Source organism: Styela clava, chromosome 6 (assembly GCF_964204865.1).
Source record: "Styela clava chromosome 6, kaStyClav1.hap1.2, whole genome shotgun sequence".
NCBI classification, from domain to species: Eukaryota; Metazoa; Chordata; class Ascidiacea; order Stolidobranchia; family Styelidae; genus Styela; species Styela clava.
The window spans coordinates 3,600,293-3,614,653 of NC_135255.1; the positions used below are offsets into that span (position 1 = coordinate 3,600,293).

Here is a 14,361-nt window from a genome sequence, read left to right on the forward strand (position 1 = left end):
GTCATATCACTTGAGAGAATGAGTCGTTTCAGGAACCAATATTGTAATTTGTAATCTTATATTATTACCATCAGTGGTTTACCATAGTTTTTAGAGCTTCGTCACCATTTTCTACGTCACAAGGAAACTATTGTTATGATAGTTTCCTGTTTACTAGGCAATTTGGGCATAATCTGTTTCTTTCAACCATATTTTCGAACTTTCGTCTACATACTTCATCCACGGTGTTTATCTGAATAGGAAACCATGAATTTGTTCATGGATCTTATAAAAAACAAGTCCGTAGTCTTATTCCGCAGTTTTCACTTTCATAGTCAGCTACTTTCTAATTTAATTGAGTTTGGGCAGTTGGAAAATATATAACTTGTATAATACAGTGCAGATGCGAGGTTGGTTACGTGATAGCACTTCATGGCTGTATTTCGAGGTGAGGCAAAAATTTCTGCCAATCATGCAGGTAAAATGAAGTCGTCAAAGTCAAAAATAAATTGTTATATCTGTTGTAAATTTCTGAATATTTACGCACGAACAGGTCAAATTAGGATAATCACGCATTTATTTGGGCATTTTTATTTTGTTTATTTTCTAAACTCTTAGTTGTCGACATTCAAGACATATCATCAGGCATACAAGCTCTCGCATATTGAATGTCAAAGTGCAAAATTTTCAATTCATCATTATCGTCTCCTATACTCGCAGGCCTCATGTGGTTGAGAATACTGGTTGATATTTTATATGCCATGCATAATGATACATAATGAATTAACCTGCGTTTTTTTGTGATATTGCAACAGGAAGAAAATTATCATTATAAGAAATATGTTATTCCTTACTATTATACTGCTGTTTGGTCTATACACATCATCGTCCTGTAATTTTGTGCCAAGAGATTATGGTCTTTGTTCCCAAGTTTATCAAATGTACGAATATTGTTCTGGACAAAGTACTGATGAAACTACAACCGTCGTAAATGAAAGAAGGGGAAAAGCAGGGCCACCTGGACCGCCTGGAATACCTGGAAGTCCTGGAGTCGTAAATGTCGCATTAATCGACACAAAAATATCGGAAAAGTTTGCAGGTGAAAAATAGGTTACATTTTTTGCCATTATCTGTTAATAGTGATTGATTACAAATGAATGAAATCTTCCGAGATATGCGGAGTCTAAATTCTTGGCAATGCTGATATATCACATTTTAGTAAGTTCTAATAATGAAAAACCCACTCGAGTTTTATATTTTCGAGAAAAGTCGAAAAATATATTTAATGTGTAAATAACCATTTGAGTTTGGCATTTTGTTTTCTATATTTGGCATTTTTTCTGTTTTGCTTTCTAAACTTTGGAAGGCGAGCTGGAAGATTTTTACTTTTAGAGTAAGTCGATTAAAATTACAAAAACCAAGTAAGCAGTTTATCCAAGATTATTTCTTTTTTTTTGAAACAATTTTAGAATTGGAAAAACAAAACAACAAAAGTTTAGAACAATGTCAAACCAAGCTCTCCGTCATAGAAAAACGTAAGTACAAAATTTTGATCGAAATTTTAAAAATTGAGATGGACCCGTCATTTGATCGGACATATTAGCGAATTTAACCGACGTAATATTAAAAGTATTGTTGTTATCAAATGCTTACCACAAGTTAAATACTTCCCAAATATACTGGGTTTAACCACTCCACAAGCCATGTATCCGTTTGTGATCAGCACTGACGTCAAAAAAGTCCTTTCAAAAAGATAAAATGTTTTCGTTCTTTGTACGTTGTTCCTTCACATGGAACAAACATAACATATTTAAAGATGATAATTTCGCTCTTCAATTTGTTCCGTTTATAGCTACTTTTTGATTCCCAGTTTTGTTTTTTAATAACATTGTTTTACACCTTAGAATTAGAGGATCTTCAAATAAATGACTGCAGCAAAGTACCCAGAGAAAAAGCTAGTGACGGAAGAGGCGGAGTTTTCAATATTTATCCTCTGGGATTTGAGAGAGTTGAAACTTACTGCGACCTAACAACAGACGGAGGAGGCTGGCTGGTAAAGGACTTTATTCCCAATTTACTAATAAACGTTTCTATTTGACCTATCTTGGGTGAACCTAACTGATTTTTTCTGACTTTGTATTTTAACTAGAAAATTTAATCATTTTTCAAAGAATTAAGCTATAAATAGTACACACAGACTGTGAAAATCAAAAGCATGACTGACATGATCTCATGCAAACAAAACTATCTTTTTCAAATTTCCATGAAATTTCACAAATTACATGATTTTCCACTCTTGTTCACCATCTCAAAAGGCCTAATAAACCTATTTGCTTAACAAATTTGCGCCCGTTTAGTAATTTTTTTCGTTTGTTTTTGTTTGCAATACATTTCCTTCAGCTGTTCGAATACACAATAAATTCATTCCTATCGTGTGAATTTGACTAGTGAGCAGTCGGGCATTATCGCATTTGTTTACAATTTTTTCGAGTCCGGGAGGTAATTTGCTAAAGGAGTGCGTTTGACCAGTTATGAACTTCGGCAAAAACGAGCTTTTGTCTCAGTGTCCTTTAAAATATTAAAAACTTCGAGTACTAAGTAATAATGAACAGTTTACCACATTCAAGCTATTAGTTTCAATCTACTATTGTACTAATCGATATTGATAGATAATATATATTGTCTTAAGGTATTTCAAAGACGAATGGATGGTTCAGTTGATTTTTTCAGGAAATATAATGACTATGTCCATGGATTTGGTGTAAAGCATGGAGAATATTGGCTTGGTAAGTTGCTAAAAGACAATATTTCCTGAGGATTGATCATATTGACCCTGTCGTGCCTGTTGATAAAAATCAAACTTCGAACAGTTTTTTTTATTGGCAGATTTTTTGCCTTCAGATTCCACCCCGAAGGAGCATTTGTTTATTGTATTAGGCAATTGAAACGATAGATTGTTTTTTGTAATATGAGATTCGATAAGACGAAACAATTTGATTTGAATTACTGACGATCGAATTAAGTACAGTACTAATTACAACATTTAATATAGAAAAAACTCCGACATCGACACTCTGCAGTAAATATGTATATTTACCCCCATCATATTGTACCATGCTGAAATTGTTATATTATTAAATAAAGGACTAAAACTACTTAATCGATTAACTTCATCTCGGGAGTATGAGTTACGAATCGACCTAGAAGACTGGGATGGAAACCGAAAATTCGCCAAATATTCGTAAGTTTATTATTCAAACTTAAGAAACGCCACCTAATTATAAAACACCTGAAATTTTTATACAGATACTCCAGTACAATAATACGATTACATGTTATCTCATGGTATCTATTACGTACAGATTTTAAACCTTCTTTATTTATAATCCACAAACTAAAGGCAAGTTCATCTATATAAGGAATCTTCGTATTAGCAATAATAAACATTTTAAAACTTCGTCAGATCTTTCAAAATCGGAAATTCAGCGTCTGGTTATCAACTGACGATTGGGGGATACTCAGGCAACGCAGGAGATTCTATGAATAATGGCAATGGCAGATCATTCAGCACAAAAGACAATGATTCCGACAACAGCAGCTCGCAAGACTGTGCTACTCTCTATAAAGGCGCCTGGTGGTATAATAATTGTCATCATGCCAATCTAAACGGATTTTACTTTGTAGGAGGAACACACAAATCATTCGCAGACGGCATAGAATGGCATTCGTGGAAAGAATATCACTACTCACTGAAGTTTACCGAGATGAAAATCAGAGCATTGTAACTTACTGTAAAAACGTATCTATTAGTTTATAATTATTAAATAAAAACTTCCTAAATGATTCATTGCAGAGCCTTAACAGAAGTATATAAAAATGCGAGTCTGCCTGAACCAATTGAGATGGGATGGGAGGGTTAATAATGTCCATGGAGTATTTATTGCAATGACTTTAACATAGTCAGGTAGTTCGTGCCGGCAATATGTACCCAATCTATCTAAAAAAAACAGACCAGACTGATGAAAAAAAACTCGACGCAACTGCAAATAATTTTTCCGTATTCCGTCACCTTTTATATTGTGATAAAACTAATTACCGCAGCATGTGTGAACTTTGTTCAAAAAGCGTTAGTATTTGTTTTTCTTTTATGACGTATGTATGTCACTTTAGCTCTGTCAAAGCTTTGTATAAAAGTAGTCACTGATTTGTTGGGAGCAACGGCTCCATGGAGCGTCGGGTATGTTTACGATTCGACATGCAGCCTACCTAACTTACTACTTGCTCTATAAGGGTGGTCCAAACCCAGGCCCGCGGACCACATATGACACGCAGCTTCACTATACGTGTCCCGCGTCGCATTCGGACAGTAACTAAAAAATCGCATATGGTGTTGTTTCGTCATAAAATTAACTAGAAAAATCGTCTGACATATTGTAACATTAATAATGTCATGAATTAAATAGTGTTACGGTTATCTGAGCCAACTAGCAAAGTTGAATAATGTGCTTGGCAGTCTAAAACGTTTTCTGGCTTTCTATATTTTTGGTCGGAAATATATGCTGAGAATATGGGCATCATAAAAAACTAAATATCGAATGCTGATTTTATTAGCCTAGGCTGGCTATACCTGAGAACTAAATATTAATGATAGGGCCTAATAATATAATTCATGCCGGTGTTTTTTTGTTTTTTTTTTGCAAGCAGCCCAAACAGAATTACAAAATATGCTGCCTATATGTCAAAAAATTTAGTAATTAGCCTCCTGCACTCAACATTTGGTAATCAATCAGTTCGCAGTTATTACTTATCGATCTTAAGATCGGTATGTATGTTGATAGGTATTTGTCTGTCCGCAGTTTCGATCGATAAGTCTTCGGTCTTCGACCGATATTCTCGTTTATAAGTTATTTTGTGAACATGAGTTTGAAAAAAAAGCTGACGAATTGAAACAGGTTTTTAACTGTATGTTGGAGGGAAAATACTACAATTTTTGCTTGATATGTCGGCAAGTTGTGTCGGTGACAAAAGAATATAATTTAAAACGGCATTTTAAAATCTTGTGAGCAATGAGCATTTTGCAGGGTTAAGATTTCGCTTTGAAAATCTAATCGATGTTCGAAAGCACTTACATTTGCGGAACACCTTTTTCGTTATGGAGAATTTGAAATCTTACACTAAATGTAGATATAGAAAGACTTTTGCATATATATTTCAGTAAGTTTTTTTTTTTTTAATGTTTTAGCTTGATAAATGATAATTCGTTGAAATCATTTTTCTCGTGTGGCTGCTGACTGATTCGTGATCATCAACCTGAATTGACAACCATTTTAAGATGAGTGATATCAGATATATATAAGAATATCGTTATGTACAACATCTTTATAACAACAACAAAAATATTTGAAATATCAGAAATTCGAAGAAATCGCAAAATATTCGAGATCCCAGAACTCTTCCGAAATTTACCAATCAATCCCTGGCCAACTCATATTGTCGACACCTATATTTGATCCAAACGAGATAAATCAATGACCAATTATTGCCTTCAGTGGTTTGAATGCATATTAAAGCCATCGTGATTATGTATCAAAGGGCGTCATGGAGAAAATAACAATAATTAGAATGAGTTAGTCATCTAATTAGGTCTATTACCGGTACCGCTTTTTAGTTCAGCTTGATAGTAAACATATATATATGTTAAGGTACTGTCATGTATTGGAAGCAGACCATCCTTGCCCTAATCATTGTGATGATAAAAATTGGAACATTTGATCACTTGCGTTCGAAGTAAGCGTGCCTTTTAAACTAAATTCCACTTTCATTACTCAGTTCATGGGTCATATGGAGCGTGTGTCATGTATATTAAACTCAGACATATCATCAACGCACGAGTTTACCATAGATTGGTAGCTCATACAGAACGGAAAGAATTTGATGACAAAAATAATCAAAACGTGATATGATCAGTAGAGGCAGCCAAGTAAATTGAAATTAATATTATGTTGCCTAACGGTTGTCTGAAGAGAACTACTCTACAACAACTGTTGATTTAGGAAATAACGCAATATGCATATTTTAATGTAAGTAAATTTTACTTTATTGCCATGGTATTTTTAATATGAGATAATCAGTTACATAAGCTCCATTGTATACAGTTGAAAGTTAACACTAGTGACCATTGAAGTTCAAATAGCTGTACAACATGAATCTGTATTTTCGGATGGAGAGTTGGTACCCCTCCCCACAAAAAATTCGTATACTTCAATTTGATGCTGGTTATATCATTCAACGTTCCTTCCTGGTGAAATTATTTTTAAGTTTATCAAATGCCATATGTATTTAGGTTTTTATGCAGCAGAATAGGAATTATCTTGTCACTTTCTTCAATGGTACGAGGAATTGAATATAATGTTTGTGATGATTTTATGACTCGTGTGATCGGAAATCAAGGCTTGATAGGTAGGTCATGCTTGGAGCTGATTTGATCAAAATATAATTAGTAACTTTTTTAATAAATATTCATTGCATATCAGTTGCAGTGAGGTAAACGAGCAGATTACCAAATTTGGCAGATTGGCCAACATCAATCATTGTCTAAAACCTATATTTTGTCGTATTTATGTTAACAGTTATGTTTCACACAAGGAAACTGCTATAAGAATGTTTGCTATTATCACCAACGACTGGTATAGTTGCATTAATTCAGGGAAGTCTTAATTATTTCGAAATTGCTCTTGTGACCCATTTGTTGTTGTTATTGTCCCTTTTACTGGACTAAATGCTTTATTAGTTATATTAAAATGATGACGCAATCACGTAAAATTTAAGGCCAGCACGCAGAGCAATTGCTTCAAGAACAGTGTATTTTTAAAAATAACCCCAAAAGAGAAAATGAAATGTTGATATGCAGAATATGAAGCGACGTCTTCAGTGAATCTACAATGTAAATGGGTCATCAAAGTTCCTAATCCAGGAAGAGTAAAGTTGGTATTAACGAAAATAAGCATTGCAGCAACAGATGTAAAACCAGGAGAATGGTAAGAACGACACTTCGTGTCACAGAAAGTGCATGCCCATGTTACATGTTAACAATTTTCTATCAAATGATAACTGCTTTTTTGTATAGATTTCTCAAGACTTCATTAAATTTATTTGTTTGTTTCCCATTTTGAGATACTTTTTTTTTATAACATTGATTTGGTCTTTTAGTTCAATGCAGAATCAATCATTGGATATAATTAAGAAACGAGGAACGAACATTTCGACACAATCTGTCTGTGGCCATTCAGTAGAAAATAAACCAAATCATACTTTCAATTTTACTCATTATGACGCGGAAGAAATTGAAATTAAGCTCAACTCCTCATCCGATGGCTTGAATACAAAACTTGGTTTTGGACTGGAATACTTTGTTTGTGAGTAAAAATATTTCAATTTAAAAACATACGTTCAATGTTTTTTGATTTGTATCATCCAAATGAAGTAATCAAAATATAAAAGATAGAGTTGCATATATATATCAACAAGAAGTACCCGTATGGATAGTGGGAAAATATGGTGGTGAAAATGCCCAAACATTATTTAGCATTTTTTCAAAATCCCCATAAATTCAGAGTGAACCCAAGAGCACCAGTGACCACAGTCATTTGGGAGAATTTATATCTTTATCTATGAAAATTTTAAAACGGAACAAATCGCTTTTATGGAAAACTAATGTAGCCATAGCCAACAAGTCAACAAAATAATTCACAGGTTTTTTATGCGATGAAGGAGCAGAACATTGCAAATAAATATAAAACCAGTAAAATATCTTCAATAAACAGTGGACGATAACTACATAATATAGGAACATATTACAATCATATATCAATCTTATTATGTATGTAAACAACTTAACTTTTTGTCGTCTAGCCTGCGATCAGATTCTCAGAGGAAAACGAGGTCAATTTCAATCTGTAAACTATGGTAAAGAAAATATACCAGGACTCGAGTGCGCCACAAGTTTCGAGGTTGATCCAGGAAGCCTCGTGGAAATATACTTTTCAGAAATTGACGTCAAATCAACAGATTCCTCCTGTCAACAAAATTACGTAGAGATAATTCATGACGGTAATTTTATTTTGATAATTTTTAGAACAATTAGTCAAGTCTCATATACAAAAAATTAAACCTGAAGCATTGATATCCCTACAATTACATCATGTGATTGGAAATGTGAAAAAAAAAATTGGATAATTAATTTTCAAAGTTTTGATATGCCAAAGCCATTTCGTTATATCTGTTAGCGAACGTTACAAGGACGTTAGATTTACGCATTTATGAAAAATATGTGTGCGTTTATAGGTTTATAGGTTATAGGTTATAGGTTATATATTATAGGTTTATAGGTTATAGGTTTATCTTTGCTATTGGATAGAGCGGTATTATTGTATATTTGTAGGAAAATCAGAGAGAATTTGTAACAAAAAGCTTCCATCAGGAAAATATTTAATTAACGCGTTGACGGATGTAATCAAGTTTGTCACTGATGATAGTACAGATGAAAAGGGGGAAGGATTTGTGGCAAGTTGGGTTACAGGTGGGCTTTCTGATACTTTCAAAATATGTGAAGATATTATAACTTTTGTATCTTGTTCTAAGAGAATAGCCAGTTGATAATAAAGCAAAGCAATTTTGCATAAACGTTCTCAATACCAAAATGATGCTGTGTTACTGAATTTGTTCTCATTTTGGAAATAATAACCAGAAAATGTTTGCGTTGTGTTTAGCAATGTTTCGAGAGTTTTTCGAAATTTTTGTTTGTTTGCTGAGGTTAACCTGTCGGGTTATTTCGACATCGGCATCCTGCATTGTACAAAAACCTAATTAACTGAAGTATTTATTATAGTAATACTGAGAAATAAATAACTTTTAAGGTTATTGTGACTTGTTACTTGAATGTAAATTCGAAGATTTTCGGCATTGTACGAGAACTTTAAACATAGAACTGTTTGAGCGTAGAAAAATTGGAAAGTAGAAAAATTAAATTCTACCGAGTGAGAGGAGAGTATGAGTTCATATTAATTAATAGCATTATATATGATTGTCCAAATTTAGTATCATATTAGATTGTATATTTGTAATAACAAAGCCATTATATTACCAGTTCCAAATCCAGATGTTCCATCATCAACCGAAAAGTCCAAAGATATGACCTGGTTGGTATAGCTATTATTAGAATATAAATTAATCAAGTAATAAGTTCTTGCTTAACAATATTATTATGTAAAATATTAAATTTTGCATTTCAAAATTTTGTCACATTTTGCATATTCCAGTTTTTATACGCTGTTACATTTAGTATATTTATTCAATTTGCAAGATTAAAATTATGGCTAAGGGATCTATTTAACAGTATGCAAAATTTGAATTGGACACATCAAAATATATTTCAATTTAGGATAGGCCTACTCATGTTCGGTATTTTTACATTGGCAACAATTTTTTTCGTGATGTTCTGGGCAAGAAGAAACCAAGTACAGATACCACGTACGCCAGACAGTCAAATTTCCGGAAATTCAGTTTTCAAGGTACCGATGTGAGTATGTCTTGCATAAGTGCTTTTTTAGATTGACTAGTTATGATTTTTCGTTTCAGTTTGATGATGAATATATACGAGGATCAATAAGAAGATGTGAGTTGCTTATTTATATGACCCAATGTTTCAATGGGACTGACAGGGAAGCATCATATTGGAAGATCCTTATCTGTTACTTATTATTTCGATGCATATACAAAGTAATAACCATAATGAAAAGTCGAATTCTGGCGTGCCAAATCCACAAACGAATTATCATTGTGACGGAGGGAGGAGTGGCTGTTAGGAAGCCTTTAAATCGGGTTATTATCAGTATCACGGAATGAGACGTGTTCCTTTTTTTTGTTTTGTTACTGTTATGGAAGTTCTCATAATTTAGTAACTGAGAAATGATTTAATATTGAAGTTATTGCTCCATGAAGATCAAGCTATATTATATTTTTCCATACTAATTCAGGTAATAGTGAAGGCTCTTCGGTAAGAGCTAGTGTTCGCGGCCGTATTTCAAAACGGAATAATACCAAATGGAACATGTAAGTTTACTTATACTGCTTGATTGTAGTAACTTCTATGTTTAATATGTAGTCAGTAATATGTTCGATTTTGCAGTTAACTGCGAAGAAGATTTACCTTATATTTTTATTCACTTTATATATGCCGGCGCTTTTTTCCATAATTTGTATAAAAAACGTCTATCGGAGATGAGAAGTATCGTATGTTGTGAATGAAAGAGATATTTTTGATATCAAACATTGCTATTCATATTACAGAAATGAATCGGCGGTTGCGAGGAAGCGTGCGTCAAATGCTTGTAACCGACAACTTAGCGACAGACATTCCACCCCTGTACATAAGCAAAACATATTCATTCCAGGTGCTATTTTACTTTACCATACTTTGGATAAAATCCAATTTAAAATGTGAAAATAGAAAATTTATAATAATACTAAATATTCACACTGAAAAAGTTCGGTTCTGTTGTTTATTTTTTATTTTATTGCAATGTTGATTTGAACTAGGATGCGATGTTTATATCAAATCAATATATAAGCTATAAAATTCCAATAAATATACAAGTTCACGAATTCATCTTTTATTCCAGTTGATAGATCGATGTCAGCAGAAGAAGGTTACTCTGGAGGGATCTCAATGTCACCTCCACCAAATTATGATTCGTACTTTGGTTTCTACTCAACACGTAGAGGTAAAACTAAAGATAATTACTACGAGTTATTTCGATTGCCAAACAATTTATAATAATTTCAATGCCATTATTTATCACTTTTACAGCGAGAGTAGTCCCATCGCCATGTCTCCCACCTCGTTCTGCTGGCTTTAGTGATGAGGGAATAGATTCGCCAAACTTCAACTACGATAGAGGTAATCAGTAGCGTAAAAATTCCGTTTTCTCGTATAGTATTCCGTTTTATACCAAAGCAAAAATAAAGCATCCATGATTCAAAGCAATGTATAAAAACTTCATTAACGTATTGTAAATATATATATATATATTTATAATAATACTGTCTTATACTTAAGAAGATTCTGCAATGAAAACTATTTTATTACGACAAAATCCATGCACTTACTTTGCAATTAACAGGCATCAGCAAGTCAAACCAGCAGTAGGCTATGTATAGAAAGAATTTAAAAATCAAATTGCCTCATTGCATTTATGAAGTTACAATTAATACTCTTAAGTATCATGATAAATATACTTGCAATAAGTCTGGAATAAGAGGTCTTTTATATCACAAAGTATAGACTGAATCTCATTAGGATCAAATGCAATCTGTCATACATGTTTTAATTGGAATACTATTTTATTACAGTGAACTTTACCTCAAGGCCCAACTCTACGGTATTTGACAGTCAAAGAATGTGGAGATCTACAGATAGTATACCCGATCGATGGAAACCTAAGCAGACTGAGGACGCTAGGTATATTCTTATTTTATTTGAGTAAAGCTACGTGACGTTAACAAACAAACTCAGCACCACAAAAATGTAGCGAAAGATGAAAAACAGTTTCATTTTGTGATTTGTGATGTGAAATGTGACATATTCTAGTAGCTAAGGAATTCTTTACAAAAGCAACTCATAACGATTTTCAAAATCAAAATGATCAACAAATATTACTTTTTTACGACATAAACAGTGCACAATCCCAATTCAAACTGAAATCAACATTGTAATTCAGAATTGAAATATCATGATAAAAATTAATATATATATATTGAAATAGTGCAGCCTAGCTTAAAATCTCCAATTATTTTCTCGTGAAGATCCAGAATAGAAGGCAAAGTGAACGATGGTTACGAAGTTGCTACAACGTCTCCGAACAAGGTAAAAGAAAATGAGACTAAAATCGAGCAACAACATATTAGTAACAAAGTGGAATTTGACACAAATCCTTCGCTGACCACCGGTGAAGTAGACTCAGGTACAGTTATTTAGAAAGCAATATAACAAAGGAAATACCGGTACATAAATTTCGACTAGTAAACTTTCAACCTATTACTGTTCACAAGCGAACATTTAGTCTTATTTGAAAAACAAAATTTTTATGCTGAACCAGAAAGATCATTTGTTCCTATATCATTACCGCTGCATATGATAAAATAGCTATTTATTGATAATGCTCCTGTTGCGTTAGAAATACGAGGATTTCCAGTAAAGTACAAAAATTAATAATAACCTCGTCCTTTCTGCTGAGACGACGAAGCAAATGAGTTCAGTATTTGCATTTAATACACCTGACATCGCGAATATCAGACAGAAATATAGTATATATACATAAAATTAATTTTAAAGTTTGCAGTGTTATTGAATAATCTATCATGAAAAATAAAAATTAAATAAAAAAAAATTCGAACGGAAATTCAGTAATTTATCATAATTCTACAGAGCACAAACAAATGAATGGGGAAGATTCAAATCGAATTTCGCGACAACTTGGACTTGATAATTTGATAGAAGTCAAAGAAAACACAGATGTTGAATATAGCGAGAAGTGATTCCAGTTTTGTAGACAATCCAGATCAGAGAATATAAATGACATCACTCATGAAATTGTAATTTCAGTTCATAAATAACTTGTATATATATATCTTATAACTAAAAAAAAATAGAGCTATTCCAAATCTCATTCATTACTGCAGCATCATGGATGTCTAGAACTACAGTTGATAGCTATCCTAGTATGACTAGAAAAATAGTATATGCTTTATATTATTTGACAGTAAGACACTGGATTTTTTTTGCAAAGGTTCGATATAAATATGCATATCACGCCAAGAGCATTCGTCTTGTTATGCAAATAGAATTATTACAAGTTATTGATGAAACGTCTATCTTTTGCAATGCCTTCTTTTATTTATATTTGTTATCAATTTTTTTTTTTTGTACAAAATACTCCTCATTCAGCTAATACAGGGTCGGCCAACCTTTTTGATCGAAGGGCCACAAGTAGTTCACTAATAATTGCGTGGGTCACTTAACATGGTAGTTATGTTCTGGTTTTGCTACACTGACTACAGGCTAATTAACAAACAAACAATCACCTCACACCAAGCTTTCACAATTATGAGAATACTGTAATGAAACTGTTGTTTCCCAACCATTGATGGCGCGCAATCAGTGGTTATTCCCGAAAGTTTCGCCAAAGACAAGCTAAGACGCTTGATCATTTTCATCAGAGCTCCCAACAAATCAATGCCTCCAGTCGTACCCTAAATAGGGACAATGGCTGCGAGCTCTTCGGTAATTTCAAATCATCATTAACTCCCCGCAAGAAGATCGCCAAGTTGCCAACTGAGCAGTAAACTTGTTGTCAGTGCTTTCGCCAAGGAATACGGTGAAAATTTACCCGCTTGTGCAATTAAAGTTTCCGCTATAGATTTCCCAGGCTCTTCAACACGAGTTATGGTCTGTCTTGACAGGCTATTTTTGCAAAAACCTCTTATTTCCGGACTGAAGACATTGGCAACCCGAACAATGCATATTATACATTCCTTCGATTGTTTTGCGATAACATCATATAGAGTAGTAAAAAACCAAGTGTGTAAGCGACTATGGCATCTTTATGTATCGATATCTTCTCCCAGTTGGTTTTGATTCAAAATGGCACTCATGGCTCGTTTGAAAGGGCTGGCAGAGCGCATTTCAGGCAAATAAACAAATCGTTTGTATCACATCTTTACTCAATTTTTTTATTCAATTCGGAGAATCACAGCGCGGGCCACTCTAAATGCTTAGCGGGCAATCTAAATAAATACAGATCAGAAGCAAGAATAGTCAGTTGTTGATTCCAGCAATTACGGGTAAATCAAGATCATATTTATATTCGTTTCTAATATACGCATGAAATTCAAAAACGCCTACCAGCGCTTTATACTGCGCATCAACATATGAATTCCCTGCACAGTAAACGAATAACGGTGTACCGAGGTAATTTGAACTATTTTCAACCGATTTGGCAATTTTATGCACACAAAATATTCCAAATATGGTGGTTTTAGCTCAATTGAATACCAGTGCTTTTCAGATTATTCAACTATTATTATTCCTTCACTGGAGATGGTGCCTGGTGGAACGTAGCGTATTCGCACATATGCAATATGCCTTCAACTTGCGGTGAACTGTGCATGCGTTAGATGACGAGTTGAACAAGAATATATAATGGATATTTGTAACCACATAGAACGTTCTAAATTTTAGAACGTTTTCATTCAGATGAGGAAGTTACATATAATATGGTTACATACGGTCTTACGTCAATTTCCGATCATCTCATCATCAGTTGT

At 33.4% G+C, this 14,361-nt stretch overlaps 2 protein-coding genes across 3 annotated transcripts; both read left to right on the forward strand.

Moving 5' to 3' along the window:
- Nucleotides 1–775: 775 nt before the first annotated feature.
- On the forward strand, nt 776–3,858 carry LOC120331438 (microfibril-associated glycoprotein 4-like). Its single transcript, XM_039398520.2, has 6 exons — nt 776–1,078; nt 1,449–1,514; nt 1,884–2,032; nt 2,669–2,765; nt 3,124–3,220; nt 3,443–3,858. Exons 1-6 carry the CDS (start codon nt 820–822, stop codon nt 3,762–3,764), a joined length of 990 nt encoding a protein of 329 aa, XP_039254454.2. The 5' UTR covers nt 776–819; the 3' UTR covers nt 3,765–3,858.
- Nucleotides 3,859–5,783: 1,925 nt separating this feature from the next.
- On the forward strand, nt 5,784–14,153 carry LOC120331372 (uncharacterized). Of its 2 annotated transcripts, XM_039398444.2 has the most exons (16): nt 5,784–6,059; nt 6,323–6,438; nt 6,890–7,016; nt 7,189–7,394; nt 7,891–8,088; nt 8,420–8,557; nt 9,125–9,176; nt 9,419–9,548; nt 9,616–9,652; nt 10,014–10,089; nt 10,327–10,430; nt 10,659–10,760; nt 10,847–10,936; nt 11,389–11,497; nt 11,842–11,999; nt 12,464–14,153. In XM_039398444.2, the coding sequence occupies exons 1-16, from the start codon at nt 6,046–6,048 to the stop codon at nt 12,571–12,573; spliced, it is 1,767 nt and encodes a 588-aa protein (XP_039254378.2). In that variant the 5' UTR covers nt 5,784–6,045; the 3' UTR covers nt 12,574–14,153. The 2 variants fall into 2 exon arrangements, with proteins under 2 accessions (XP_039254378.2, XP_077970253.1); XM_078114127.1 differs by lacking the exon at nt 5,784–6,059 and having other exon boundaries at nt 6,337–6,438; nt 6,808–7,016.
- Nucleotides 14,154–14,361: the final 208 nt, after the last annotated feature.